The sequence below is a fragment of the Varroa jacobsoni genome, unplaced genomic scaffold, assembly GCF_002532875.2.
Source record: "Varroa jacobsoni isolate VJ856 unplaced genomic scaffold, vjacob_1.0 contig00287, whole genome shotgun sequence".
Lineage (NCBI taxonomy): Eukaryota > Metazoa > Arthropoda > Arachnida > Mesostigmata > Varroidae > Varroa > Varroa jacobsoni.
In genome coordinates, this window is record NW_019214442.1 from 151577 (window position 1) to 178116 (window position 26540).

At 39.9% G+C, this 26540-nt stretch overlaps 2 protein-coding genes and 1 long non-coding RNA gene across 11 annotated transcripts; 2 read left to right on the forward strand and 1 right to left on the reverse strand.

Annotated features, from left to right (window-relative positions):
* Nucleotides 1-100: 100 nt before the first annotated feature.
* Nucleotides 101-11655, forward strand: Tmem18 (transmembrane protein 18). Of its 5 annotated transcripts, none has more exons than XM_086972750.1 (7): nt 101-210; nt 3131-3276; nt 3593-3661; nt 4464-4570; nt 4806-4893; nt 5058-5179; nt 8418-11655. In XM_086972750.1, the coding sequence occupies exons 2-7, from the start codon at nt 3172-3174 to the stop codon at nt 8515-8517; spliced, it is 591 nt and encodes a 196-aa protein (XP_086828876.1). In that variant the 5' UTR covers nt 101-210; nt 3131-3171; the 3' UTR covers nt 8518-11655. The 5 variants fall into 5 exon arrangements, with proteins under 5 accessions (XP_086828876.1, XP_086828875.1, XP_022707300.1 ...); XM_086972749.1 differs by having other exon boundaries at nt 139-272; XM_022851565.2 differs by having other exon boundaries at nt 171-629.
* A 123-nt stretch (nt 11656-11778) lies between these two features.
* LOC111271031 (peptidyl-prolyl cis-trans isomerase D) lies at nt 11779-26168 on the forward strand. Of its 4 annotated transcripts, XM_022851552.2 has the most exons (10): nt 11779-14608; nt 14934-15098; nt 19898-20013; nt 20196-20321; nt 20627-20818; nt 20981-21115; nt 22951-23070; nt 23379-23597; nt 23858-24014; nt 24431-26168. In XM_022851552.2, the coding sequence occupies exons 2-10, from the start codon at nt 14966-14968 to the stop codon at nt 24700-24702; spliced, it is 1470 nt and encodes a 489-aa protein (XP_022707287.1). In that variant the 5' UTR covers nt 11779-14608; nt 14934-14965; the 3' UTR covers nt 24703-26168. The 4 variants fall into 4 exon arrangements, with proteins under 4 accessions (XP_022707287.1, XP_022707288.1, XP_022707289.1 ...); XM_022851553.2 differs by having other exon boundaries at nt 11779-15098; nt 24434-26168; XM_022851554.2 differs by having other exon boundaries at nt 11779-15098; nt 23848-24014; nt 24431-24570.
* Nucleotides 15645-20692, reverse strand: LOC111271034 (uncharacterized). 2 transcript variants are annotated; one of them, XR_002686614.2, is made up of 4 exons: nt 20615-20692; nt 18801-19043; nt 18273-18399; nt 15645-17380 (listed from the first exon to the last, which is right to left on the reverse strand). It is a non-coding gene; the product is annotated as an uncharacterized LOC111271034 (long non-coding RNA). The 2 variants fall into 2 exon arrangements; XR_002686613.2 differs by having other exon boundaries at nt 15645-18399.
* Nucleotides 26169-26540: the final 372 nt, after the last annotated feature.

Sequence of the window (26540 nt, forward strand, 5' to 3'; positions counted from 1 at the left end):
TGAAATAGTAGCAGCACGCTGGATCACTCTAGTCGACGCTGCGTCTGCTCTTCACAGCAGTCTGCTCTTTTGTTTGGTCGTCGGCAGCCTTTGTTTAGGTCCACCCAGCAGCAGCGATAGCAGCTTCTCCTTCCGAGCCAACCAGCGATAGTTTCGTCCACCGGGTGGTCGTTACTGGCCAGAGAGGCAGCGAGGATAGCATCGCAAACGGTGCCCAACCGATATAGCTCTATTGACGCTGCTGATTTATTCCCGTCACTAACAGATACTATGTAATGATCATTTGTGTTGTCGACGGCTACTAATTCTGCATGTACCGTGCGTGACCGCCACTGTATATAGAAGTAGTATTTTAACACAGTGACTGACTGCGGACTAACAACCTCTCGGGAGCTCATCCTGGAAAAATCCTGGGCGTTTGCGCTATTACTCATCACTATTGTTGAGGTGCTCAGCTCTGAAGCATAGAAGACTTAGTACAGTCAACGTTGATCTAGTAAACAAGAACGTCAGCAGCAACCAACAGGTCAGGCCGTATAGCAAGATTGACTAATTTGGACTCATCCATTTGTCAGCTCACAGCGCAGCGACTGTCGCTTTGCTGTTGGAGAAACGTGCCATTGAAATCGGTCCGAAAAACATTCTTAGCCTTTTTTACCATAGCTATGCTTAGACAGGCAGACATTCACTCATGCATAAACCGACACATATACATATAGGGAGAACGAGTTAAATAGCATTCTGGCTGGACGTCTGCGTGGGTATCGCTATTAGCTGTGACAGTCATAGGTATCTCGTCATTTTGTCATAGTGGCACTAATAACAACAGAAGTGGTGGTGTCCCAGTGAGTGGTAACAGCTATATGATACATGGTGATGTTTCGAAAACCATTCATCGTTAGACGGCAACACTGCCGCAACGGCGTTCCTGTATGTGTATGTCATGCAAGAGAAAGTTTTATGTAAGCCTGCACGGTGTATGCGGTAAGCCCCGGTGGCTCGCTTCCGACGCGACTGAAAAAATCTGTCTTCCGCCGTCGGTCTCGCGGTATTTCATTGCTCTCTCTCTGTTAATCTAGACGATATGTGTCAATCATATCAACGCATACTACCTCTATAGCTATTGTTGTCGTTGAAGAAGCATCGGCGCTTATTGGTGTAAAAGGTTCTTCATGTGGTGACTATGGGGTTGGGGAGCATTACGATGGGGAGGGACTTCGTTGCGATGATCGTCTAGAATTTTCTGTTATTTTTCTTCATGTTTGTTGTGGAAAGAAGTACATTCAGGAAACCTTTATGAAAAGTCTAAGACTGAATTGAAATCCATGCTGCTGGAAGCGATGAGCAGGTAGTTTTAGATTTATGAAATCTAACTGCCATTTTTCAAGGTTAATCTATTCTATCAGCAAACTCTTTTTTCCGGCTCAGCCAGGATATTCAAACAGGATATCGTAGCGCCGCAATGTATTTGTTGTATTGGTTATTGTTTCTGAATCCGTACGTTCATGTTGCATAAACACGCACGCAAAACTATAACTGCATGTGTGTGTAATTTCTACTTTCTTATCTATTTAATGCTTTTTATTATCTGGATGCGTACGACAGAACTTTTTTCGTCGATAGATTTACGATGAACAACTTGATCTCGTCAACAATCATAGTGAAATCGGACGTGCCAAACCTACTGTTATAGGTTGCCATTCTGATGGTCTAATAGAATTCTAGATAGATATTTTTTAAGCCTTTTACCGTTATGCGCACTATTACTCATGAGTACCATACGATGGGAATTGTCATTAACTAATTTGAAAGGTCGCGGCCTATTTTTCCACAAGCAGAAAAATCAAATCATTAATATATTGACGATGTCACAAGGAAGAAGGAAGCTTCGATTATGTCTAATGTATTGATTATATGGCTTCTTCCGAGCACGCGAATCGATCATCGATTACCAAGCGTCCAACCGTATGAAGGTATTGTTAGCAATACCGGTAACACATCTTCGGTTTTATAAATATATGAAAACTTTGAAAAAAGCAGTTAATACGACTCAGACCATATGAGATTGATTGAAAACCATATGAAATTCGGGGCGTTTTTTGAAAGCAATAGAACGAAAATTACATGTATGGCCGAAACCATGTTTTGGAGATAATCGATATTTCATGTCTTTTTTAGGCAGCGAAAATGATCTTTTGGACAACATATTTTAATGTGTCTTAGAGACTTTATTGTATTTGCAGCCTAGTCTAAATGACGAGGACAAAAAATTATATAGATCTTTACGTTAATTTCCTTATAATGGTCATTAAAGGCAGTTCGCCGAGACGTTTTAAAGTCGTCGAAATACTGCGTTTTATTGTCATCGACCCCGCTAAAGATTCGATAGAGCGAATCAGGCTAGTAGACATAGTCTTTTCGAAAATTCGGATGAGGCGTCGAACTGGTTTCCATTGAACGATTAAATGTGACCTTAGCAAAATGCATTTATCTTAAAGAAGAGATTGCCTTAAATAAATCCTTAGTTTTATCAAAAAATATGTTACTACGAAATACTGCCAGAATAATTTTTCCGAGCTGATTTTCAAATAGCCACCGCGTGCCAGAAAATACTACTGAGTATCCGTTGTTGCTCAATTAGACGCGCGAATAGAGCAAATTCGACTTGCACAACCGGGAAAAATAGTGAACTTATGCCCGTTAGCAATTTAATTGTTGAAAGTCTCTATCCGGAAGAGAAGTGTAGTCACGAGTAGGACGGCAACAACAATATTTGTATAGCAAGTCGTGTTATTAATCTGTACACTCATTGGTGTTTTTTAGAAAATTATTATTAAAGACTATATATATATATATATATATATATATATATATATATATATATATCATAGATCGGTTAACAAATTTCTTTCGTTATTTTTGTTTTTGTAAGCAGTTACCTCCAGTATTCATAGCGTCATTTAGTGCGAAAATAAATACCAACTAATTGACTAGATCTATTGTAGGAATTACGCCATTTCCTAGGATTGTGTCGCTAAAGACTTTATCGTATCCGAAAGTTTTAGTGATCTATAAATTAAAACTTTTTGATATTCATTTTTTAAAGATTTACTTTCTTTTAAATTTGCAGGTAGTCAGTGTGTCGTGTCGTTTTTGACAGAGGAAGACTCAATGACAATGGGTGATGCTGTTGAATCTAGTGCTACAGGAACCGACCAACCCCCACAACTCGAGGAAGTTCCCGCCGAATTTTCCATCGGCGTTGTTATCAGCAAGGTTCGTCATTTGTTCAATAGCCACTCATTGTAGACCTATCTTAATAACGATAATGCTCTTGGTCATTAAAATGCATCGTGGGTATATATATGTTTCAGTGAGTTACCACGCTTTTATGAATACAGTTGACTGAAAAAGTAAAAACATTTTGAATTATCTAACAAATCTATTGTTACAAATCTAATTATTTAGACTAACAACACCCCATGTCACTTAAATTTTCGATTCGAAATGAAAATAGGTTAAGCATGCGCCTGTTATTTACTAATTGTATTAACCATTGTTTTCCTCTCTATCTACCGTATATCTTTTTCAGGTTGATTTTCGTGAACCATGGATTATTGCGCTGATCGCCTTTCATTGCGCTATGCTTACTCTCTCCGTTGTAAGTTCATGCGCTGCTGACGTTTTTATTTTTGTTTAGACTTACTCTTACATATTTCTACACTTTTGGGAAAATTTAGAGGTTGTCACAAAAGGTAAGCGATCACATTCAGGCCGACAAGGTCGGTTTACCGGTCGATGTAAAGAAATTTTATGGTAAATCGTCATGAAAGAATCATTTGGATATATGACGATTAGGCTACGACGAAGATCTGATTAGGTAACCTATTTTGATGTCAAACATTTGCATACTAATTCGTTAGCCAGTTTCCTAAACGAACCAATTAGATAGCCGCAGGAACTTTGGAAGTTATAGAGCTAATCGAACCGTATCGGGAACGATCCGCTCTAGCCAAATAGGCGATCCATATGTAACCTCGAGTCTCAAATAAATGGTATCGTATCTTGTGTTAACATACAAACACACAAGTTCATTTAGTATTTGAAATTTGACGCACGTCATGATTGATTTAAAACAAGCTAAAGTATGCCGAGTTAAACTTCCTCACAGCAAAATGGGGCAGACGCTCGTAAAAAGAGAAGTATTGCGGCATCTCTATAAATAACACTGTAAAATGTCATAATTAATATAACGAACTTGTTTATGATTCCCCTTTCAGTTCAGTAAACCGTTCACGATTATATACTTATCGGTTTTTTCAAGATAGCAGTACACACTCTTCCCTTATTACTACAAAATAGCTACGATGGAAATTTGTTAGATCTAGCCAGTTCTCTTAAAGCCAAAATTTTCATCATACAATTAATTTTCAAGGCACTTATAATTCCATTTATTTATTGAGGCAACCAAATCGCGGAATAATATTCAAGTCATTCTCTTCACAACGATGCTCGCACTGGTCTACCTCTCGGACTCAATCAATGAATGGGCAGCTCATAACTGGAGCAGGTAATTCGACAGTTTTTTGTTATGTGCTTCTCGTTTGTCCGTAAAAAGTAAAAAAATGTATTATCTTTCCTTATAATTGAACTAATCCCACGCTCAGCTACCTTATATCTTTTCCACCGTTAAGGAACCTAATGGGCTTAACAATAGAGAATGGACAATCAAACGTTAGACTGCTATATCTCTGGAGGCTATTAGTTTCGCTGATATCGTCCATCTTGCCTCATTGTTATTTCAGATTCAGCAAGCAGCAATACTTTGACTCGCAAGGGTTCTTTATCTCGACAATCTATTCGGTGCCACTTCTGCTTAATTGCCTCTTCATGGTACGGACATGGTAGCTTAGTCGCATCTCTCGAGACGAAAGTGGGTGACTGTAGGCTGCCACTAACGTTTGATATTTTTGCCTATAGCAACGACCCGAGTTTGGTTTTACTTAGCTTATGCTCGTTCCTCGTTTAAATCTGTTTTTGCTCCTGTCCAATTTTAGGTTGGTCAGTGGCTGTATCAGGCACGTGATCTCATGGTTGATCTGCGTAAAGTACAACTAAAAAGAATGCGAAAGGACTGCCAACTACAGCAACAGCAACAACAACAATTCGGCCATCACAGGTCAGGAGATCAACACTCGAAGGAATACTACAGGGACCGATAGCTGAAACGACCTCATGATAGCCAACGCTAAGCTTTCGGAACCTAAACATCTCTCAAGCTATTACTGAAACCCTATCGAGATAACGAAAAAAAAAAAAACATTGTGTTACGATTTATATCTAACTCAGGACGAATTTTAGCGTCAGTATGCCAGCAACGATTAGAATGCGGTTCCTTATTTATATAGTCATGGAACAAATACATTAGGGTTAACCATGAATTTCTATCTGGCTAAGGAATTTTAGAACCATCGATATTTTTTTTTGCACGCAATTTAACGAAAGACTTACTTTTCAATGCACTCTTTTTATCCTCTAAGAAATAATATAACTAATAATGGTATCAGCCACTGCGTCTAAACGTCAACTATTGTTATTATTAATATTATAATATCCTTATGAGTTCGAAGTAAATGGAATATTGGGTATGTCACAATTAGTAATGTGTCAGCCAATACTGGGTGTGAGTCGTGATACGTCATGATATCGTACAATTGACATTAATTATTCAATCAAGACGCTCATGCCATCATTGTTAGTGAACAAACACATTGCGACATCCATGTTTTGCCCGACGGCTATAGGGATCTTCTTTGTCATAAAGCAAATAATCTTTCAACTCCTATATATATATATATATATATACATATATATGTACATATATATATATATATGTATAACTGGCCCGTTCTTTTCCACCGCACAAGTTCCAAGCGGTTCAGGATGGAATATAAAAGGGCCTGCCCCTTTAAGCCATTATATGGAGAAATGGGTAGCGCCGACATTTCTTTACTACGCGTTGTTGACTGAACCGCCGATTTTGACTGGGCATTAATGTGCCGACTTTTTCGTTGTAATTACGTTTTTGCTATTTATTTTATACAGTCATATATGTACATATAGACATATTTAGAAGAAAACTGGCAAAGAAAAAACGCAACGGAAAACAGATCGTTTGCAATTTTTTTTTGCTTTCGTACGCAACCAACAACGTACAGTCCATAGTTTTCTCAACAGAATGATACAGAATCAGATTGAACGTACGAAGCTATCGATTAAATGGCAGTTTGACACGACGTTTTTATGCAGCTAATTTATGCAACCTTTATTGTTGTCCTTAAGCACAATCGGCTACCAATAGATGTGTTTTCATTGTTATAACTGTTAAGGCACGTTAAGAAATGGTAGCCATCTTAAGGCAAATTTTTGTGAAGAAATTAAAGGTAGAATATCCATTGTTTATTTTTAGTATGTATGCTTTATTGATTACTTTTTCAATGAACTCGTTATTAATTCTGATAGTGTGTTAAATGCGTGTTTCTCAAAAAGTGATCATTTATTACCTCTTTTTAGCTAATAGAAACATTTTTCCTGGTACTTTATTATAAGCAATTTTTTGTTTGTTTTTAACAGAAATTACGCTATACATTCTAGATTTTACTGTGATCGTTTTTAGGAAGCATACTGAAAAAATCAATTTGTACGTAGCTGATTTTGTGAAATAAGCTTGAATAGATTCACATCGCACAATACTAATGCGACGCTGATGTCTTGTTACGTTCCGCACTATACTTGTAATATAGATTGTTGACGGTTAGAAATTCTACTAGGTAGCTCCTAATGCCTCTGAACTGGACGGAGCAGAAGAGATTCCCTCACTAAAAAAAATAGAAATAAGTACACGTAAATGGCGGGTATTATTGCCCTTACCATGAAACTGTAGAATGAGTGAATCTAGCATTAAAAAGTCATACATATAAATAGATATGAATATATACCCTATTTTTGAGAAGCTTAAGCAACCGCATAACTTTAAATAACTCGCTCCCAGTTTACAAAGATCATATGATTCCTGAGAAAAATAGTCACAATAAAACTTAACTGCAGACTATCACCTAAGCTGGTCACAAATGTTTTGACTGCTTGCTACCAGTAATAATAATAATAAAGTAATAAAGGAGTAATAAAAAGTATACAAACAATACAATAATATAGTGTATTCACTAACTGTAAATATTATGTAGGCTATTGATAACAGTGTACATGCGTTGCTTGTTAGCGCTGCAATAAAAGGCACTAGCTTAAGGCCATCTAAGTAGAAGTGTCACGCATACTAAATAGAATATTACTCTGTAGAATGAAAAAAGACGAAACGGCCGTCGAGTGTCTAGAGGTCAGTTGTAGGTCGTTTAAAAAGACAAATCATTATCTTTCTGTAAAAGTCGAGTTGCTCTTATTAGGGATTGACGGCTAATGCGCGCTGACCGTTCGAACACAGTAAGCAGACGAACGGGTAAAATGGCATAGATTAAAACAGATATGTTTGCCATAGCGAGATACAATGGAAGGTGACAACGGCTAAACGAAGGATGAATGTATGCATGATAATGTTGTACGACAGTATGAAATGCTCGTACTACTATTGACAAAACACCGGTGAGCCTGACTATGATTTAATAAATTACCGTACTGAAAACTGGCCCATGAACTGAATAGACGGCTTAATTAAATTGTTAATATCATAAAATAATCGACAATTGGTCAGAACCTGTCCTAGAAAATCAGGCTTGCCCAGTACCAAATAACATGAAAAAATGTACTTTGTTTAGAGCGCGCAAGAACGGCTTGCCACCCTGACAACACCAGCAACAACGCCACACAACTATTAAAAATAATTCATATTAAAAGGGCATTAGTAACTTAATTGCCTATCCATTAAATCTTGCATAATATTAATAATCACGGGAATGCCTACCGAATCATCACTGCGGACAAAGACTTGCGAGGCGATACTCGAGATTCGCGCATGTACGCACGCACGGATACATAAAAACCGATCGCAAAACAGCTTGTTTTAGTGATAATGAATGCCCTTGCTTGCCGTAATATATATAAATATACAGAGATCGGCCGCGTTTGTATGCGAATTGACGCAGACAAAAAATCATGCGTTACAATCATTAACGATCAGTTAACTTGAAATAGTGTGCTACTCCTACACAGCTACAACGTCGGCTCGTACAAAAAAAATAATTAAGTCGTTTTTTCAAATCATACAAAAATCTTCTGTGATCGAATTTTAACGAAATGTATAATATCCAACCCGTCAGTAGCTACTACATGAGTATGCTGAAGAGTCTAGAAGGCACAACGAGTACTAAAGACAGTGTTGCCACGTTTCCTTTGACCATTTCCAGGAATTATTTCTATTCGGGTCCATCGTCGCACTCGTGTCCAATGAAGCTGCGAAGCGCAAGACTCGCTTTCGAGATGTTTACATTTGTTTTGGAAATTTAAATTAACTATATTTAGTGTTTGTTTCGCAAATACCTTTAAGATGTGTCGCCAGTGCACCTCGCATAATTTTACATAAAATCGAGAATTAAAATATTAATAGTAATGAAAATAAGAATAATACTTTTTAATTCAAGTCCGGTAAAAATGACGAAAATCAGACAAGCAGAAAACAAGGCAATAAAAATCATAAAAAGGACTTGAAGTTCGAGTCCATCATTTTTTGATTTGATTATAGTTGAATCGAACTAGCAATATAATGATTTTTAAATTTTAATTTATTCTGTATCTTCTTGTTAGGAGTGAATGTAGCTTACATTTTGTAAAAGAGTTTTGCATAGGAATGGTGATTTCACAGCTGTATCAATTCTCTCGCTATCCTCTTCTTTAGGAAATAGGTTTTCAAATACATTAAATTGCGAGCAGTTTTTTTGTACGTAGATATTTAGGGCTTCATCGAATTTCTACTGGCATCCATTTCTGCGCAAAGATTATAGCCATGCGTGTCGGTCAGCATCATGTTGTGTGAGAAAGAGCCAACGAAACGATAAAGTTTGTTCCAAGTTAGTGTGAAGCTACCTAATATACAATGACGTTCTTCATTTACCTAGGCTGTACAGTTTGTGTTACACGTAAAGTGTTGTGATATGTAAACTTTTGCGCCCAAGTTATATGATAAATAATTTTTTAGGCCATTCGAGACCACCCCGGTGCATCTTCATATTCTTTCAGTTCACATAACAGTCCCTCGTATGCTCTGCCTATGATTCGGCTCCTGTTTAGCTGTGACGCCGGCGCGAAATCAGCCGCCCTTCAAAAACTGTTCCTTACCATTTCTCTTTATCGGAACCCTGACGAAGGCTTCGCCATCGCATGCAGGGTCCGCGGTTCTGTTCCAACACATCCACATCTACACAAAATATAAACACGATTAGCAGCTGGCGCTTGCTCCTGGAACACTAGGGCCACTAGGACGTTCACTCCCTATGGCAGTCGTCTGCTATCCTTTGATAGACCAAGTTGTTACAAGCCCTCTCTCTCGCTCTCTCTGGTGGCGAAAAAGGCAAAGTTCTAGAAGAGCAGAAGCAGAGGGCTGGCTATCGGAACTGAGTGACTGCGTAGCACCGTTGTCCCCGTGTTGGTGCAGTGGTAACGTATTCGCCCACTAAACCTTGGGACACGTGGTGGTTTAGCTTCGAAACCGCGCGTAGGAACACTTCGTTTTGTGCTGAGAGCTAGCCGTCTAAAGCAATGTCTAACGGCTTAAGTACCAGTCACGTCGCGGCCGTGTTTCCGTGCGGGTCGTGTCTATCAATTAGCTAAACATATTCGGTTTTTTTAGGAAAGTTTGTTTGCTGCCGATTGAATAAACGTTGCTGGGTATCTGTTCTCCAGAGAGCTATTAAAATAACACCCATCGCTTGTTTTTCACTGCTCAGCTGTTTATTTTAAGTTTTTCTCGCGGTGAAAGGCAAGATCTTGTTGTTTTGTTGCTGGAAGTCGGCCACATTGAAGTTGTCATTGAAGAGAGAAGGGGCAAAGCAAAAACTGCGAACAAAAACGCCTGACTAATAACAACACAACCGTTAAGAGTTGCTGGTTATACGGACTGCGTTTCAATTCGAAGAATGAACAACATCGCCTTACAATCTCAGGCCCTAAAGAGGCATAGTTTTTGTGGCAAAGTCTACCTCTATCTCTGATCAGAAACGGACCCGTTCAGGCTGATCTAATCGCAGCCTGGAAAAGATATCGACGACAGAGACATGGGACGACAACGCGACACCATTGGGCGACCAAACGTATCGAGTGACAGTGAGCGCCGGGAATTGCATTGCAAAATGTACGTGCTGCTGACATGGTTCGACTTCCGCGTTAACATGCCTGCTGCGTTTTGCCGCTATTTCCATTGCCTTCGGCATCGTTTCTATCGTCAGATACCATCACTAGGCTCAACTTCTTAACCTAATCATCGAATACGCTATCTTTACTTTTTCTGTTATGGACAGGAACATTGTTAATATTGTCACTAGTGCTGTCGCTGTTACCGCTTTGTCGTAGTGGCTGGTTCCGCAAATTCCCCAGTAGGTCTCGTAGCGGCCGACAACTTTAGTTTCTTTTCGGTGAACGTGACCGTCGCTGTCGTCGTTTCATCGTTATCATTAGTCGTTCAACATTGTCAGCGCTTTCTTGTGTCGCTGCTGTGGTGCGTTAGCAGTTTAAGACTTTTGGTGGCAACAGAGAACTGATCTACGACCACAATTCGGACAGACTGCCTGTCTGCGACGTCTTCGTATGACAGCTTCGAAGTGACGAACAGTCAGTGACGAAAATCTAGCGGTGCTTGCGCGCTTTTTCCTTCATTAGTTAAATCGTGCAGTAGTGGACATAACTTGGCTGGATAGCGGAGCGTGCGTTCCAATCGACAGGGCCGTCATCAGCCGCGTGGACATACAAAGAAATAATTAGGTTAACCCGGATTATTTGGATGCGGGTGATTCCACTTTGTCTTGAACGGTGGATAAGGCCATAGAGAACCTCTGTGCGGATTAGCGTTATGTCCTCTATGAAGTAAAAAACAAATTAAGAGATACCAGAGTGATAATATCACACATGCCCCTACTACTAGTAGTAACGCTAATTCGGAGAATTGGTGCACGTCACAGCGTTCGCTCTTCCATGCTGGTGATGGTGAGACGTTGCTACGCTATCCAATAACGAACAGTTTTGATACGAGAACAGATACGAGAAAGATATACAGATGCTGAGCGACGATATAGACTGCGCGCGTCGGATGACAGCTAAGACGATGCACGGTAATGATGATAACCTTTTACGAAGTGGGCATCGCTTCTCACCTTGTTCACACAGACAGTTACTTTTATATTACCGATATTAACGGCTGAATTTATTGCTGCTTGATGTCGATCTACGTAGTGACACTTGCGTGCAAAATTAAAGCATCTACGATGCCGTGTCATATGCCCTAGCCCTAGAAGCAGGCGTAACATTTGCCCCTGCAGAATAAGGAAATAGTCGATTTCTAAAAAGCAGCAGATTCCCATGCATGGCTGGTTGATAACGATCGATTAAGAAAATGAGACATCAATAAAAGGAACACGGCGGAAAGTGATAGATTTATTTGTTTGTCGTTACTGTTGTCTTTGTTGCTGACTAATCATACCAGCAGGAGGTATCGACTGACCTGTACATGGGGGATGGGGAGGGGGTATGGAGCTAACGGGCGGGTGTTGGTTGCGATGGGCCGAGTTGCGGAAAACCGTACTAACCAGGTAAGGTCTGGTGTACAGCATACAGAGACAACACCCGTGCTCTGATGTCGTAGGTGACCGTAATGATATGCCAATTGTCATGACTGTTGTAGTAAAATTGTTTGTGTCGTTGTTATTTCGTTAGAAACAGTGATTATGACGGTGACTCTAGCGGCTGTAGCGTCGGCTGTATTGGCTGGCCAAAAAGCATAGTCCGATTGGTTCTTAAATCAGTGTTGACGGGTTTCTTTTCCGTGAGTTAATCCACGTTCGGCTATCAGGAAGCTGCCATTGTCACAGAATACTGGTGCAAATGAGATGCCCTTCAAGCTTCGGACGTATGAGAGACGCACGCTTAGCATGATATTGTCTATGTAACAACACTAGCGACTGGTGTTCACTCGAGTGGCATCGATAGTGAGATCCACACTTGTTCAGCCAAAAGAGATGAGTTCAGATTAGCTAGTTCAGAAGTAACTACCGTTGCCACTTACTAGCCAACTCTTACTTCATCATCTATTAAATACTACATACTATTAAATTACTTCAGCATCAGCACCTGTTAGCCAGTGCTACCAATTTTATTCTTCCTCTAGGAAAAAGGAAACCTATATTAATAATTTGTGAGGGGAATAACAGGAAGCCTACAAACTTGTCAATTCCCGCCTTCGATGTACTAACAATGCAAAGACTTCAACCTACATACAGCTATAGCACTCAGGAATAGTACCAGCAGCAAACGAGACTAAAACCGGTAGCCAACGGTAAACAACCTGCGTTTTGTTGCTTAAGAGAATGATAATAGCGCCATTGGCATCCGCTCTAATTTTGTGGCAGTATTTTTTGCTCTGGAATTGGATCGCATTCGTGCTACAAAGATAGACGCTGCACTTATTGGGTAAGCAGAGTCAAGAGTCGTATCCACTGCCCTGACACGCCCTTTGCGAACGCGATCTGCAGCACCCACCGGTTTAGAGCTGCGGGTTTTTTTTTGATAAAAATAAGGTTATCTTTGCGACAGTCATACAGATACGTTCGCCTCTCTCTCAGTCAGTCAGTCAGTGAGTGCAGGTCAAAGTCGTCAACCTTGAACCGTCATATATCGTCGTATGCGCCACGCGTAGCGCTTACTGTTTTGCTCGCCACCGCGCGCATGCACTCGTACGTCTCGAGGCCAAGGCCAGCTAAGCTAATACGAACGCAGAAACACTGGAAGAATCGGAGCAAAGCGAGGGAATTGATGATAGCAGGTAGTAACAGCTCTTAACAATAACAAGAGCAGCTACTGTTACTATATACTGGTACAAGGGTGATAAGCGCAAAAGCAGCAAACCCAACCAGGCCGATCTTTTATGAAAGCTACTCCCATTTGCTCGTTTAACTGCATCCTTTCGCGCCCCACTTTTCAACACAACTCACAGACCAACCGTTCTGATATCTTCGAAGACGATACCGCGATAGTGCGTGCTCCGCCCCACGGTCGATGACGACATTGATCTCAATAGCAACATTTGCTGAGACAACACAACAGCTCAATAATTATTGTTGATCTAGTTCGAACAACGTTGCAACCAAATGGAAGTGCCAAAAACGGCCACTGCTTGGCGTTATTCTCTGGGACCGATCGCGGAAAAAAGCCACAGAACATTCGAGGATCCGAGGTAGTCAGCCGGCCGCGTTTCATATATGTGTATATTCAAAGAAAAAGAGAAAAGAAATATATAATATACTGTATCATACATATTGTATGTGCGACGGCCGCATACTAACGTAACAGCACGTACAACAACAAAAGCAAGCGTTGTTGTGATACGATTCAGTACACTTGAAGAGGCAGGGGCAAGCAAGCGAAAAAGCGATACCGTCCGTTACTGCTTTTCCGTTGACTCTGTCTTTTGTTCTATGTCGCTCTAAAATGTTACGCCACCGCCGAACGGCTGACCTCAGCAAGTGCCACTGGTAAGAACCGGACGATGGCTGCTAATGCCAAACAACAGCGGACTCGAAACGGAACGAGCGGCGACATCAAGAACGCGAATAAGCAAATAAACAACAACGGGATTGAGGCAACATCGGCCAAAGTTACTCGTAGTTGTACAATAACCAACGACTATTCAACGACAAAACTGCCATCGCGGCTGACAACAGCATTGAAACAAAAACAACATAGCAAATGTAACGACAGGACAGCAGCGACGGTCATCAATTTTCGCAGGCAGAGGCGTATTCACATTTATTCGACTTCTACGATGTGATAGGATCAATCGTGTCGCCACTACGGGTAGAATAGCAGGCGTTGCGGGATGTAGTGCAATATTGTGTGGACCGTTGTTCCATTAGGGTGTTACGCTGAGTTTAAGGCTCGTCTTGCTGGCTGTTGCTTTTTTGGTGTTGTACGGTATAGGGATTGAGACATTGCCAGACGCCCAACAGTCAACCAGTAACAAGCATGACAACACAATAAAACTACGTTGATCAATAGCACCCCAATGAATAACCGCAACAGATAGCTCGACGGAGGTAACCGTGACGAAGACGGCGGTACGAGGAGGTGGGCCCGTACGCTAGATAACTAGTGCGATGAGCTGTTTGACCGACAGACGATGATGTTATTTTGCTGTTAATCAGTCACTGATTAGTGACTCGTGTGCGCGGTCAGGGGTCGGCAGCGGTGCTACTAGATAGGGCAGTGGATGAATGGAGACGAAATTGCGTCTTTCGGTCCCACCGAGTGACTGATAGTACTAGAACATTGTTCATGCATACAGAAGTGGTTACGTGAAGTTACAAAAAAGCAAATGTCGTGAAGCCATTCCGTGCAAGTAAATGGGCGTTGTTGTTATTTAGTTTGTGATTACTTGACGGTGGATGATCATAGGGTGCTAGTACAAACGGCAGATACGACAGTGTAGACGGCATATCAATCAAATAGCGATGAACCGCTAATTATCGAAGTGCATATATATATACATATCTATGTATATATTTCTTTAGAAAAGTATCCCGTATTTGAAACGTAGTGCATAGAAAAGCTGAAAATAGAACTAGACAAACGTAAGAAGTAGTCAAAGAACTCGTTTTAGAAAGGCTCATAAAAAACGAAATAATGGAACTAATGGTTTAGGGATTAATGGTTGCGTGAGCCAGGCTTGGTCGTGAATCCATTTGGTTGGACACCGATGGAGATTAGGTATTGTCAAAGAGAATTCAACATGAACCCCATGTCCGAATTGCAAAATATGGAGAGTCCGGGACCGGTTGGCGTTGATAGCCCGCACGTCTTTCTCGATATCCGGATAGGAGATGAGCTGGGTAAGTAATTCAACTTAGTTTTATTTGCACATGGCTTTTTAGATGCGCAGTCATACAGCGAATAGCAAGTACGCAAACGGGCTATTTATGACAACTGTGTCATATTTTATGAACGAGCGAAGAGTAACTGCGAAGAGTGAAGAGAGCATTTAGATACACCGATGTATTGTACCAAAACTCGCCTTTGCTGCACTTTATGGTGCAGTATTATAATGTGGTGCCTCAGATAAAATGTTGTCGATAGAAAGGATCAAATCGAACTCTTTACTACGGCTCGACGTACAGTAACGCTTGCCTTAATAAAGTAAAGCCTAAAGCCGAAAAAACTAGCGAATCACGCTATCCGACTGACCTGAGACAGCTGATTTTAACGGCGCATATGCAGGTGCGAATAAGTGCCTATTGCGTCAGTTCACACGTTTGTCTTTTTTGTCACGTCGTGTCGCTTACGTGTATATAGAAGCTTAGTGTTGTTACTAACAGTTTTTAATTATTCAAAACGAATACTTGAGGTAATTAGAGAGAAGGGAAGAGAGGGTAGTTTTTCATCTGAAAAATATGCTGCTTTAATTGAGAGCCTGCCTCCTTGAGCTCACCACAATACATCTGTAATAACCTATGTATGGTTAGGCTTAACCCTATATTATAGTTAGAGAAGAAACAGATTAGTATATGATTCAGGCTCTTCAGAAGCTGCTTCTTTAAACTCTATGTTTTAATACCGTCGTTAATTTAGCCAATCTAATCTAATGATTCATAACATTTTGGCTATTTTGTTTTTTGGTAGCTTAATGCATGTTCTACTCGTATCTTAATATTACCTTTACCTATTGCTTTTTTACCATCTGTGTGTATTATTCAACTTCAAATAGGCTGTCCCGAAACCCATTATGTAGTAGCTGCCGTTTCTTACTGCTGCAATGTTAAATGGAGCAGCTAACAATTTGTTAATATGTAACTTCAGCACTTAATGAGCCTCTTACGTTTGGTATCGCCGTTTAACGTTGCTTCAGATCATTGGCTTCCACAGTGAGTCTGGGAGTTTTTCCTTTTTTACCCTTGGATGTAACTAACACGGGACAAATTAAGAGAAAGTAAACTTCGTTCCAAAACGCTACACAGAGTGACTGCAACTGTCACTTTCTCGTACGCCGCCGCCCAGACGCCTGCTGATCAATATCCACAATGAGTTGTTAGTCGCTCGTGTATAATAAGTTGTGCACGTCCAAACTTTCCCGGTATCTACTCAACAGTTATTTTTATAACCGAAGGGTTATATATGGCAGCTGCTTCCAGTAATAGCCCTTTCTGCCTTAGCAGCTTTCTTAGTGCCGTCGTGCGAGGTCAGTGCTTTCCACTTCTGTAAAAAAGGAGCCTTTACGCTTACGAATAAATTTAGTAGCAAAATCACCTCTAACCGGTAGATCAAAGAAATGAATGCCGTATCTTTTCTTAATATGAATCAATATTTTCACAACGGATCTGGTGATTGATCTGGTCTAAATTGTTGAGAAGTATTGAATCCTCGTATTGACAACATTTCTATTCGTGGATGTAACCTTATTATTTTATTATGCAAGGGCCAAAGATTAGCGAAGCTTTCCCAAGAGTTTATGCGATGATTAGTACCCAGGTGTTATTGTTGATGAGGTAAGTTCGTTTTGGGTTTTCGAGATATCTAGCAATAATCAAAGATACAAAATATGGGCTTAGGTCAAAATGATGTAGAATATGTTTGGGCAACCCTGTTAAACGAATACAGCATACGCTACTGTGCACTTACAATGTTATGCAATACATATGGTGCGTTTAGCATATTTTCATAGATAGAATGGGCCTAACTGATATTGGCATTCCTAACTACTTATTTGCAGAATAAACCTTCCATAGAATTTCTGTTTTTCTAGTATTTTAGATATTGTAACACCGCACACATATATATATATATATATATATACATTGCCGACTGTTGAAATTTCTTGAAAGGGACGATACAGGTAAAACACAAGATAAACATTTTTATTTACTCCGAAAGTATACGTTATTTCTCTACCAAGACAAACTTTGAGTCTTTATAACATTAGTATATCAGTTCGAGTAAATTTCTATAGTAATTTGCTGTATAAGCGTCCTCAGTCAGACCGCTGTTTTTTGTGACAAAAAAAGCTCACTTCATCTACATTGTTTTTCTGAAGTCAATCCACTATTACGGAAGCCTTCACTTTACTATGGTAGGGCCGCCTCAAGCAAGACAGCCTTCGGTAGCAGCTGCATTGGAATTCCTGCAAAAGGATACGCAACTCTTATGAGAAAACTTCCTACACCAGTCCATCAGTCTTCTTTTTTGGACCCAGAGCCTCGTCACTCATCGTAGATTTTACGTTACAGACAAATCGTAAATCCAAACTAACACAAAACAATATAAGTGATTAGTATTGCCTCTGCCTCGGCAGAAGCGAGCTTGGCGTGGGCCGAAGAAGCTTGTTTCGTGTAGCGTTCTGAATGTTGCATTTGTATCATGATAATACGCGGCTAACCGAAAAATGATTAAGCCAGGGCGCCCATAGCGCCTTTGTCGCTCCATGAATATTCATTGAACGCTTCAACTTGCCTTTATATCTTAATGGGCTCATTGAACACATGACAGATATTCATTGTTATAGCAAAATACACCTTAGAAAAAATGTGACAAAGTAATAATATAGATGTCAACATCCGCTTTTAAACATAAATTATCTATATTGATTAATTTTATCGCATTACTATTTCCAATTATATTATAATAGGACAAGCTATGTTTCTGGTCAGCTACGAGCAGTCCACAAAATATTCGCCAAAAGTTCCTGCGAATTGAAATGGCTGAAATGCACCAATTAGTATTCAAGAGACTAATTAAAATATTTGCACTTGGACTGTTGAATATTATAGGCAACAAACTAAGTTGAAGCTAATACTGTCAAGTTGCAAACATTATAGGAGAATTATTTTAGATATCCGATTTTATCGAGGAAACCGTTTATATGTACATGTGTCGCGTGCAGAAACCCTAGAAATTGAACCCTGTCAGAATTATGTAAGGGTCCTATATAGTAACCCGTTTATTGAAATTTGACAAGATATCGTTATAAATATTGCAGTCCCATATCGTACTATTACGCTAGCCAACTACTCTACCTCTCGTTTCCTGGCCACCTTCCATTTAAGCGGCATGTGAGGTGGTAGCCAAGAGACAGCACTTGGGTGGCAAATTTATCGTCCCTTTAAGCAGGGCTGAAGGAACGCGTTATGACTGCATTAATAGCTGGAAGGTATTAAAAAAAGATATGTGATTAATAGTTTGTTTGGCAAGATCGAAACTGAATTTAGACGTATTCTGTTTTATGTTAAAAGAGGTGACTCATCTCAGGCAGTCGAGAGAACCTAACGAACAGCTCAAGACAAAACAGCCAGGAAGTCGCTGTGTAAAGTACTCCAGTGGAATGTACACTAGTTGCCGCCACAAAAAAAAATTGGAACGGCATGATTGTTTATTTACTATTAAGATCGACTATTATTTTTACAAAAGTCACTGATTAATTAATGTAATAAAAAACAGTCTATAGATACGAAGTATATACCAGCTACTACGTTTGATTACTACAGAGATACGAAAGCAAAGTTCGAAACAAAGGAAAGTCCGGTTTTCCAATCGGTTGATGTTACTTGTCTTTTGATGTCTTTGGTTGACTCTATCATCGTCGTAGTTGCTGTTTACTGATAACGGTCACCAGGTCCGTAGAAGCCAAGGAGCTACTGGGTAATGTTCTGCTCCATAATTTCTTTTCCTACAAAAAGGCTTGACGCTCATTGTTTCTGTCGATTCACTACATTAGGGCATCAAGTCAAACTCCGCTACAATGAGGACTGTTCTTATACGCCGTTGTTTTTACACGCACGAAACACGCTCTGAAATAACAGTCCTTTCGTTAGAATTTCAAAATTTTAACGTAATCCATCATAAAAACGTTGTTTCACAAAATACAGAAGAATAACAAGTGTTTGAACATTATCCCTTTCAGTCGGATACGCTAAGAAGCATGAATAACATTAAAATCATATGATATGTACAGTTTTTGATGGGTTATATTCCAGTAGCTGAAATAAGACATAATTTTTCAAACACAATGCTTCAGACTAATGCGATTTTATAACACTTTCCTATGCAGCCCGGTTTGCTTCCGGTACACTTAAATCTTCTATTTTTTACATAAATTATGCTGTTTCAGATACGCATTTCAAATCTAAATGTGTTTGCTGATTTTGGTGATATTTATTCATTTACTAGAGATCATATTCCGGAATAATTTCTGAGGCTGATTTTGAAAGGAACGTTATCGTCAGCAAAATCATTGCTGATGTAGAACAACTTATTTTAATGTCAGGTTCAATACTGATTTTCTAGAGCAACAGACGGCTAATTACTGGCCTTCGACCAGAAAAATTTGCCTTCTTCTGAAGTGCTTAAACAATATAATAAAGGGAATAAAGGGAAATAACAGAGCAGGCTTTATCTGGCTGTGATTTGGCCTGAATGACAACATAAACCCACCCTGCTTCTAGATGTAGGTGCCCCCTAAAAGCACAAATTCTGACAATGGACTTCATAGACAGAAACTGTCGCAGCTGCTGGCCATATCCGTTTCTCATATGCTAGACACTCGAGCGCATTTACCCTAATCTACAATATAATTCGTACCATACTTGACGCTATGTTAATGCTTGTTTACATGCATATACGTTTTGTCGTTTTCGTATTTCAGTGGGCCGTGTGGTTTTCGAGTTGTGGGAGCACTTGTTTCCGAGTACCGTTGCCAATTTTGTTGCAATTGTAAAGGGTTCCGCGAGAGGCTCTTCTGGGAAGCTCCTAAGTTATAGGGTAGGTTGGTCATGTCCAATGAGCAGTCTCAACAACAATGGCATAAGCGTGCAAGACACAAGTCAGTCAGTGACGTCAGCTGCGAGTCTGCATTATGACATCTATGCGTAGATCACATTCTCAGCACGGGAGTAAAAAATGACGATGTTAGCATTTGGTGTACGAACGATGTGTCATTACAGGGAACTCGCATACATAAAGTGATTCCAAATTTTGCAATTCAAGGAGGCGATGCGGTAAACAACGACGGCACAGGCAGCGACTCAATCTTTGGCAGGTTCTTCCCTAATGAGGGACCTTGGATACCGGTGAGAATGCAACTATAATATCTTAAGGAGTAGCTAAGACAAATTCCTAATAGTTTCTTCCGCTGTGGACCTTCAATATGACTATTACTATCACTGAACTATTGACTATCACTGAAACTCTTTGTTGCTTGTTTAACGAGCATTATAAGATTGGCGGCGAGTGTAGCAAAAACAGTTACGTTGTTCAGTTATGCTTTATTTATGTTGCCAAGGGTCATTAAAGCTAATTTAAAACACATTCAAAGAATTGATGAAGTAGTGATTTAATTTGATTCGTAAATAACTGAACGTACCAACGATTTCAGCACGACGAGCCTGGACTTCTTGGGATGGCTTCGAATGGCCCAAACACAAATGGATGTCAGTTTTACATTACGACAGTGCCTGGCTGTGAACATCTGAATGGGCAACACACAGTGTTTGGCAAGGTTATCATGGGCATGGGTGTCATAAGGGAAGTTGAGGTGGTCAGCACTCATAGTGACGTCCCGGATGAGGTAGATATCTGTGGAGATGATAGTATTGCTAACATTAAAGCTCAATAAGCCTAACCTAGTTAGATTAGTGAGTCGCATTTCAGAGCTCGAACTATTTCTTGAAGCCGACAATAACATAAACAGGGAACTCGGAACCTAATACTAAACTAACTTCTGTGGCAGGATATTGTTATCGAAAACTGTGGCATATTTCAAGTAGGAATGTTGTTGGGACCTGAGGATCCAACGGGTGAAGACAGATACCCACCTTTCCCAGAAGATTGTCCTACCAGCCTTCTTAATCAACGGTCTCTTCAGGTAAACATGAAGTAACGATATACTGCTAATATTTTTCGTTATTGTTTCATTCGACAACCTGTAAGATTGATCGAAAGGTAGAGTTCGTGTCCGTTTAAATGTCTTCTTTTTCTTTTCCATAGCACTGCTTTTTACGTAAACATGTCGCTAAAAGAGGTTCCTCTTTTCTATAAACATATTGTTACTGTATGATCGACAGAATATTATATCGAGTTGAGGCTAAAACAACAGGTGTTTCTAGCGAAACAAACTAGATTTTCGAGGCTTACTTTATTTCGCCTCTTGCTGATATAAACGAAATATCAAAGTAGACCGGAATATCCGCGCCGTGTGCGGAGTGAGCTCCTTGTCTGAAAGGAACAGTTGCAAAATGGCGTTTAAAGATGGCTTCTTAGACCTAGAGTATGAATTTTACTCCAGTCGATACGGATCAACAAGCCATCCCTAAGTCGGCCCAGCAAAAGGGCTATATGATTATCAAATCAACAGATATCTTTGCAGGAGAAAAGGCTTCAAAACTAGGGATTTTAAGTAAGATGCATAGAAAACACGGCTCCTCATTGCGTTTCTAACCTGGCACTGGGCAACTGACAATTAAAATGACCTATTCTTGCGCGGAATTGTTACAAATGGCAAAAAGTGCAATCTCTTCGTTAGTTTGAAAAAGATAGCACAATAAGCGTCTTCGGGGAATACGCAGCAGGCAACTCCTGTGATAGCATGTGAATGATGCTACAGATACATCCATAACATTGCATATATACATACTAACGACATGCTGTTAACACGAGCATTTATGTAGGACTAAGATATATTGAAGTATGAACCAGTAGGGCCATTTACATGTATGTCAAGGTTAAGCCGCTCTTAGTTAGGAGCAGCTCTCGGAATGGTATCGACTACAGGATCCTTTGCATCGATGATGGGGGTAACCTTTCACTGGGAAAATCGGGTGTCTGGCAGACGACGTGACGGAGTTCATAAACTGCAAAAAATAGAAGGACAGACTGCTAAGTGCCGGCGTGTCTGTTATTTTCAAATTGTCCTTCTAATAAAACAAGTAATTTTCTCAATTATGGATATCAGGGTCTGTACCGTTTATTTTTCGAACGTATCCAGGAGTAAACCGTCCATAGGCTTTTGTTCCTTCTAATTCGAATCTTCGTTTGAGCTTCTCACTTATGGCCGTGTTTTACCAAGGAAGTAGACCAGTCGATTTTTAGCTGAGACGCCGAGGCCTAAGACGCACCTCACGTAGGCCGGTTTGACGCAATTGAGCTCACATAATGAACTAGCCGTGAGATACTCCTTTAATAAGTTATATGGCGTTAGATGCAAATTGGAATACAGCGCACGGCTATTGACATCGATTGCCGAAGTTGCTCTGGGTATGTTCTAGGAGAACTAGAGAGCAAGCTAGTGAAGATTAGGAAACAAATGTAGAAACAGACATAAGCAAAGTTGCGAGGAGGGGCGACGGACGTACAAAAAATAAATGATAGAATTTGAGCAAAACGCTATGCTCTTTGTTAAGTAAATAACGCATATTACTTTCTGACCAATCTAACTGAATTAATTAAAAAGTTTTTTCTTAACCAAGACTTTATACTAACGTGTTCTTTAAAAACTTTTTCGTGGGACTGAACAGCTGATTGCTGACATATGATATTCGGTGACGTGCCACCGAATAAGACAGTATTGCATTATAGGTGCGCTATTTAATCGAAACACTTCCCGAACACACAGATCTATCTGAAGATATATTTGTTTGTTATAATGTTTGTCTCAAAATTTTCATTGATTTTATAGCTAATTCACATACGTTTTATATACAGGATGTAACGGCTGCTGCAACACTTATACGAAACGTCGGCAATAACTATTACAAGAAGAAACAGTACGTAAACGCACACAGTAGATACAAAAAAGCCCAACGGTATCTAAACAAATATCAGGCAAGTGTTACAGAGTAGACCAGAAATGGCCAAATAGAATTTCTAGTCTCACGATCAAATTGACAGTTCCCTGCCGTCTACATTGTTAAATAATTAGGAGAACGTTTTTTTTTTTTATAAGACGTGTATATAAATGTCAATGTCTATTTTCCGCTTTACGTCACTGGAACTTCTCAAAACTAAACATTGTTCGTAACTCCAAAGTAATATACGGGAATAATTTGATGATAAATTAGTGTTTGATCGATGCTTAAATTTTGATATGCGAATATTAACTGACACTGCGCTCGATCGATTTGTTCGATCAGGAGTTAGCCGGTGAGCTTACTGCCTACGAGGACGCAGAATTCACTAAAGCAATTCTTCCAAATGTGCTCAATTCAGCCGCGTGTAAAATCAAACTCAAGGAATACGACCAGGCCCTCGAAGCATGCAATGAAGTCTTGGATTTGGCACCAAGCAACGCGAAAGGACTTTACCGTCGTGGTCAGGCCTATCATGGCAAGGGGGACTACGACAGAGCCATTGTTAGCCATCAATTGTATTAAGAAAAGCTTCTCTTAGCTTCCGATTCGTTATTTTCTTTCATCTAACCCACCACTATTTAGTATATGTGTTCAAATCTGTAGCCGAAATCAACATAAACATTCCTCGAATATAGACATTTAAATAATATTAACGATATTTTACTGATTCACATAAAACACAATCTATCAAAAAAAAATAGCTTATATGCTGATGTAACCGTTAATAATAGTATTAACCCAACTTGTTGAGTCCTTTGTAGAGAGACTTGACGCACGCAAACAAACTGGTTCCTACCGATGCATCGATTTTGGCCGAACTGAAAGCTTGTCGTGGGGAAAAAGCAACTTATTGCGCAAAAGAGATACAGGTCTACAAGAAATATTTTGCAGGACTTAATGACACCCAGAAGGCACAAGGTAGGGTTTATTTCTGTTGGGTTACACGGAAATTTTTTTATGCAAGGTGCTAACACCTCCCACTTTTTATTTCTAGGTTACAGGAAAAATATAATAATAATAGTAGTAGTAACAGATTTCGTATGTACACATTACTGGGAAAAATGCCTATAATAAAGAAAAGAGTATAATATTTTATTACGTCCATAATTAAACATAATCCAACCACGAATGACACTCGTTAAACAACAAGTGTTGCTTTTGTCGATAAATCTTTCTAAATGTATACCTTATATATATATATGCCGAGCTTTTTCACAAATCAGTACTTCTACAGTACTTTTCTTCTTGATCTGTTTTTGCAATTTGAAGATTTGGTGCATGTCGAGGCTATTAATTTCTTTTTGTCTATTCTGTCTTTTTGATTTGTGTTGTAGCAGAAAACGTTCAGCCACAACAGGACCCACAACAACAACATCAGGTTGAAGCTCAGACACAGATGCAACCACAACGACAAGATGTGGCCCACTCCAACCTCCCGGCGCAGCCTTTTCCGAGTCCACCAAGCGCCAACAATACTCTTCAGTGCCAGCAACAGGAGCCGATCGACCACCATGCCGGACCCTCAGGATACGCTCCACCAGTTCAACGAGTCGCAGCGATGCAGGTGCAAGCGAACTCAGACGATAGTGACGACACGATGAGTTAATCAGAGATTATCATCATTAACATGATATAAGGATCTAATCCCCTTGTTTCGCCTTACGAGGAGGCGAATAAGGAATAGGCGTGATCCAAGATGATGACTCCAGGAAATCGGCGAAAACGCACCAAAGCCAAGCGATAAATACGTCGATGGAGGTGCCCTTAAAGGTGGGTGCCGGTGTGGCACGCCTTTACGCTGAGCGAAATAAGGAATGTAAATAAAACAATGTGAGAAAAAAGTCGGATTCAGCTTATCCTGTCGTCAGCTCCCTACACCCTAATTTCTTTTGACGATAAAGGAGCGGATCACTGATGTAATTACTTTTTGGAGGTGACCATATCGACCAGACCAAATGTTGCATGTCCAATTCCTCAGAAACGCAGTGAGACATGTTCTTGATATTTCGACCCTTCGAAGATGATAATTATGATAGCTTTAGAATGAAATGTACCATTTAGATAGATTTATTATCAACTTAGTATCTACCAAGTCGAGAACAACCGTGACACACGACTTATGCCAATAATTAGTACTTTTGCTACTGCTCTTATTATAATTACTATGAAGACTACAGAATTGGACGTGGATCTCGAAAAAGGCGATAAGTATGTTTTTTGGCACGACACAAAAGGTGTATTTTGACTGTAGCATCTTACTTCTAGCAAGTCTATAACCAAGGGAAAAATTGGCTTCAGATGTCCAGAATATTGTGTGTATTATATTTCGCCTGGTTTTATAACAGGACAGAGAAACTATCAATAAGCGAAATCCTATACACATGTGACCAAGGGATGGACACGTTAATAAATCTGCGAAGGTTAATGATGCGATTGAATCGTACAGGCAGATCAAGTGACAGGTAAGGTAGAAAGGCAGCCATTGTACCATTTCTGTTAAATATTATATTGACACTTTACACGTAACTTTACATAGGCGAGGGTAGAGCACTATAGGCTAAAATTCGGTTGATCCTGTAACTGAAAACAATCGGTGTCACTGAAAGGAAAGAAATATGCTAGTATACTCGTCAAAGACGCTTTTATCATACAGCCTAAATGGGCTCATTGCAACTTAATGATTTGCGGGGAGATATTAATTGACCTGTATAGCTCCACAAAAGAGGATTATGTGGGCCACACATGGAACTTTATGGGCTGCCAATGATTTCATGCGGATAAGTCGTTCACTGCACAAAATGAAAGGGTAAATGTTTTTTTTTCTAGAAAGGGTTGTGATAATGGCCAGAGAAGTCGATGCTTTGTAATTTTACTCCCAAGTTAGGTAAGTGTTACAATTCATTAGGTTCTGCTGTGCACTGTAAAATTAATTTCCGAATGGGTCAGCTACTAGCACACTCATTAATTGCATTTTATTTGAAAAGTGTGGAGCTACAGTAATAATGTGCGCACCGTTCTCTAAAGCCAACTAGACCAGACAGAGACCTGTACAACTGTAGTGGTTATGTATGATTCTAGGACAAACAATTGTCCGCGGTAAATTCTGACCCGTAATTGTTTCCAGTGTGTCTTGTCTGAACAATGTGTTATGCTAACAGAAATAATCAAAGCTTCTTCAAAAGCAGCCATATGTAATATGTTTCTGACGACATCACATGTGGTATAACGAGTGCAAAATTATGATGACTTAGTTTAACTTGACATATATTCATCCCTCTTAAGCCAAGTTATACTTCTAGATTGCTTGGTTCCTTTAGTTTCGCTGTAATATTAGCATCGATGGCACCCAGTCTCTATGCTCGGAATGCAGTAGCCCATGTAATCCCATTTGAACCTGGCTCATATAGTCCCCAGGGTAATTATGTAATTTAACGCTACGACTTT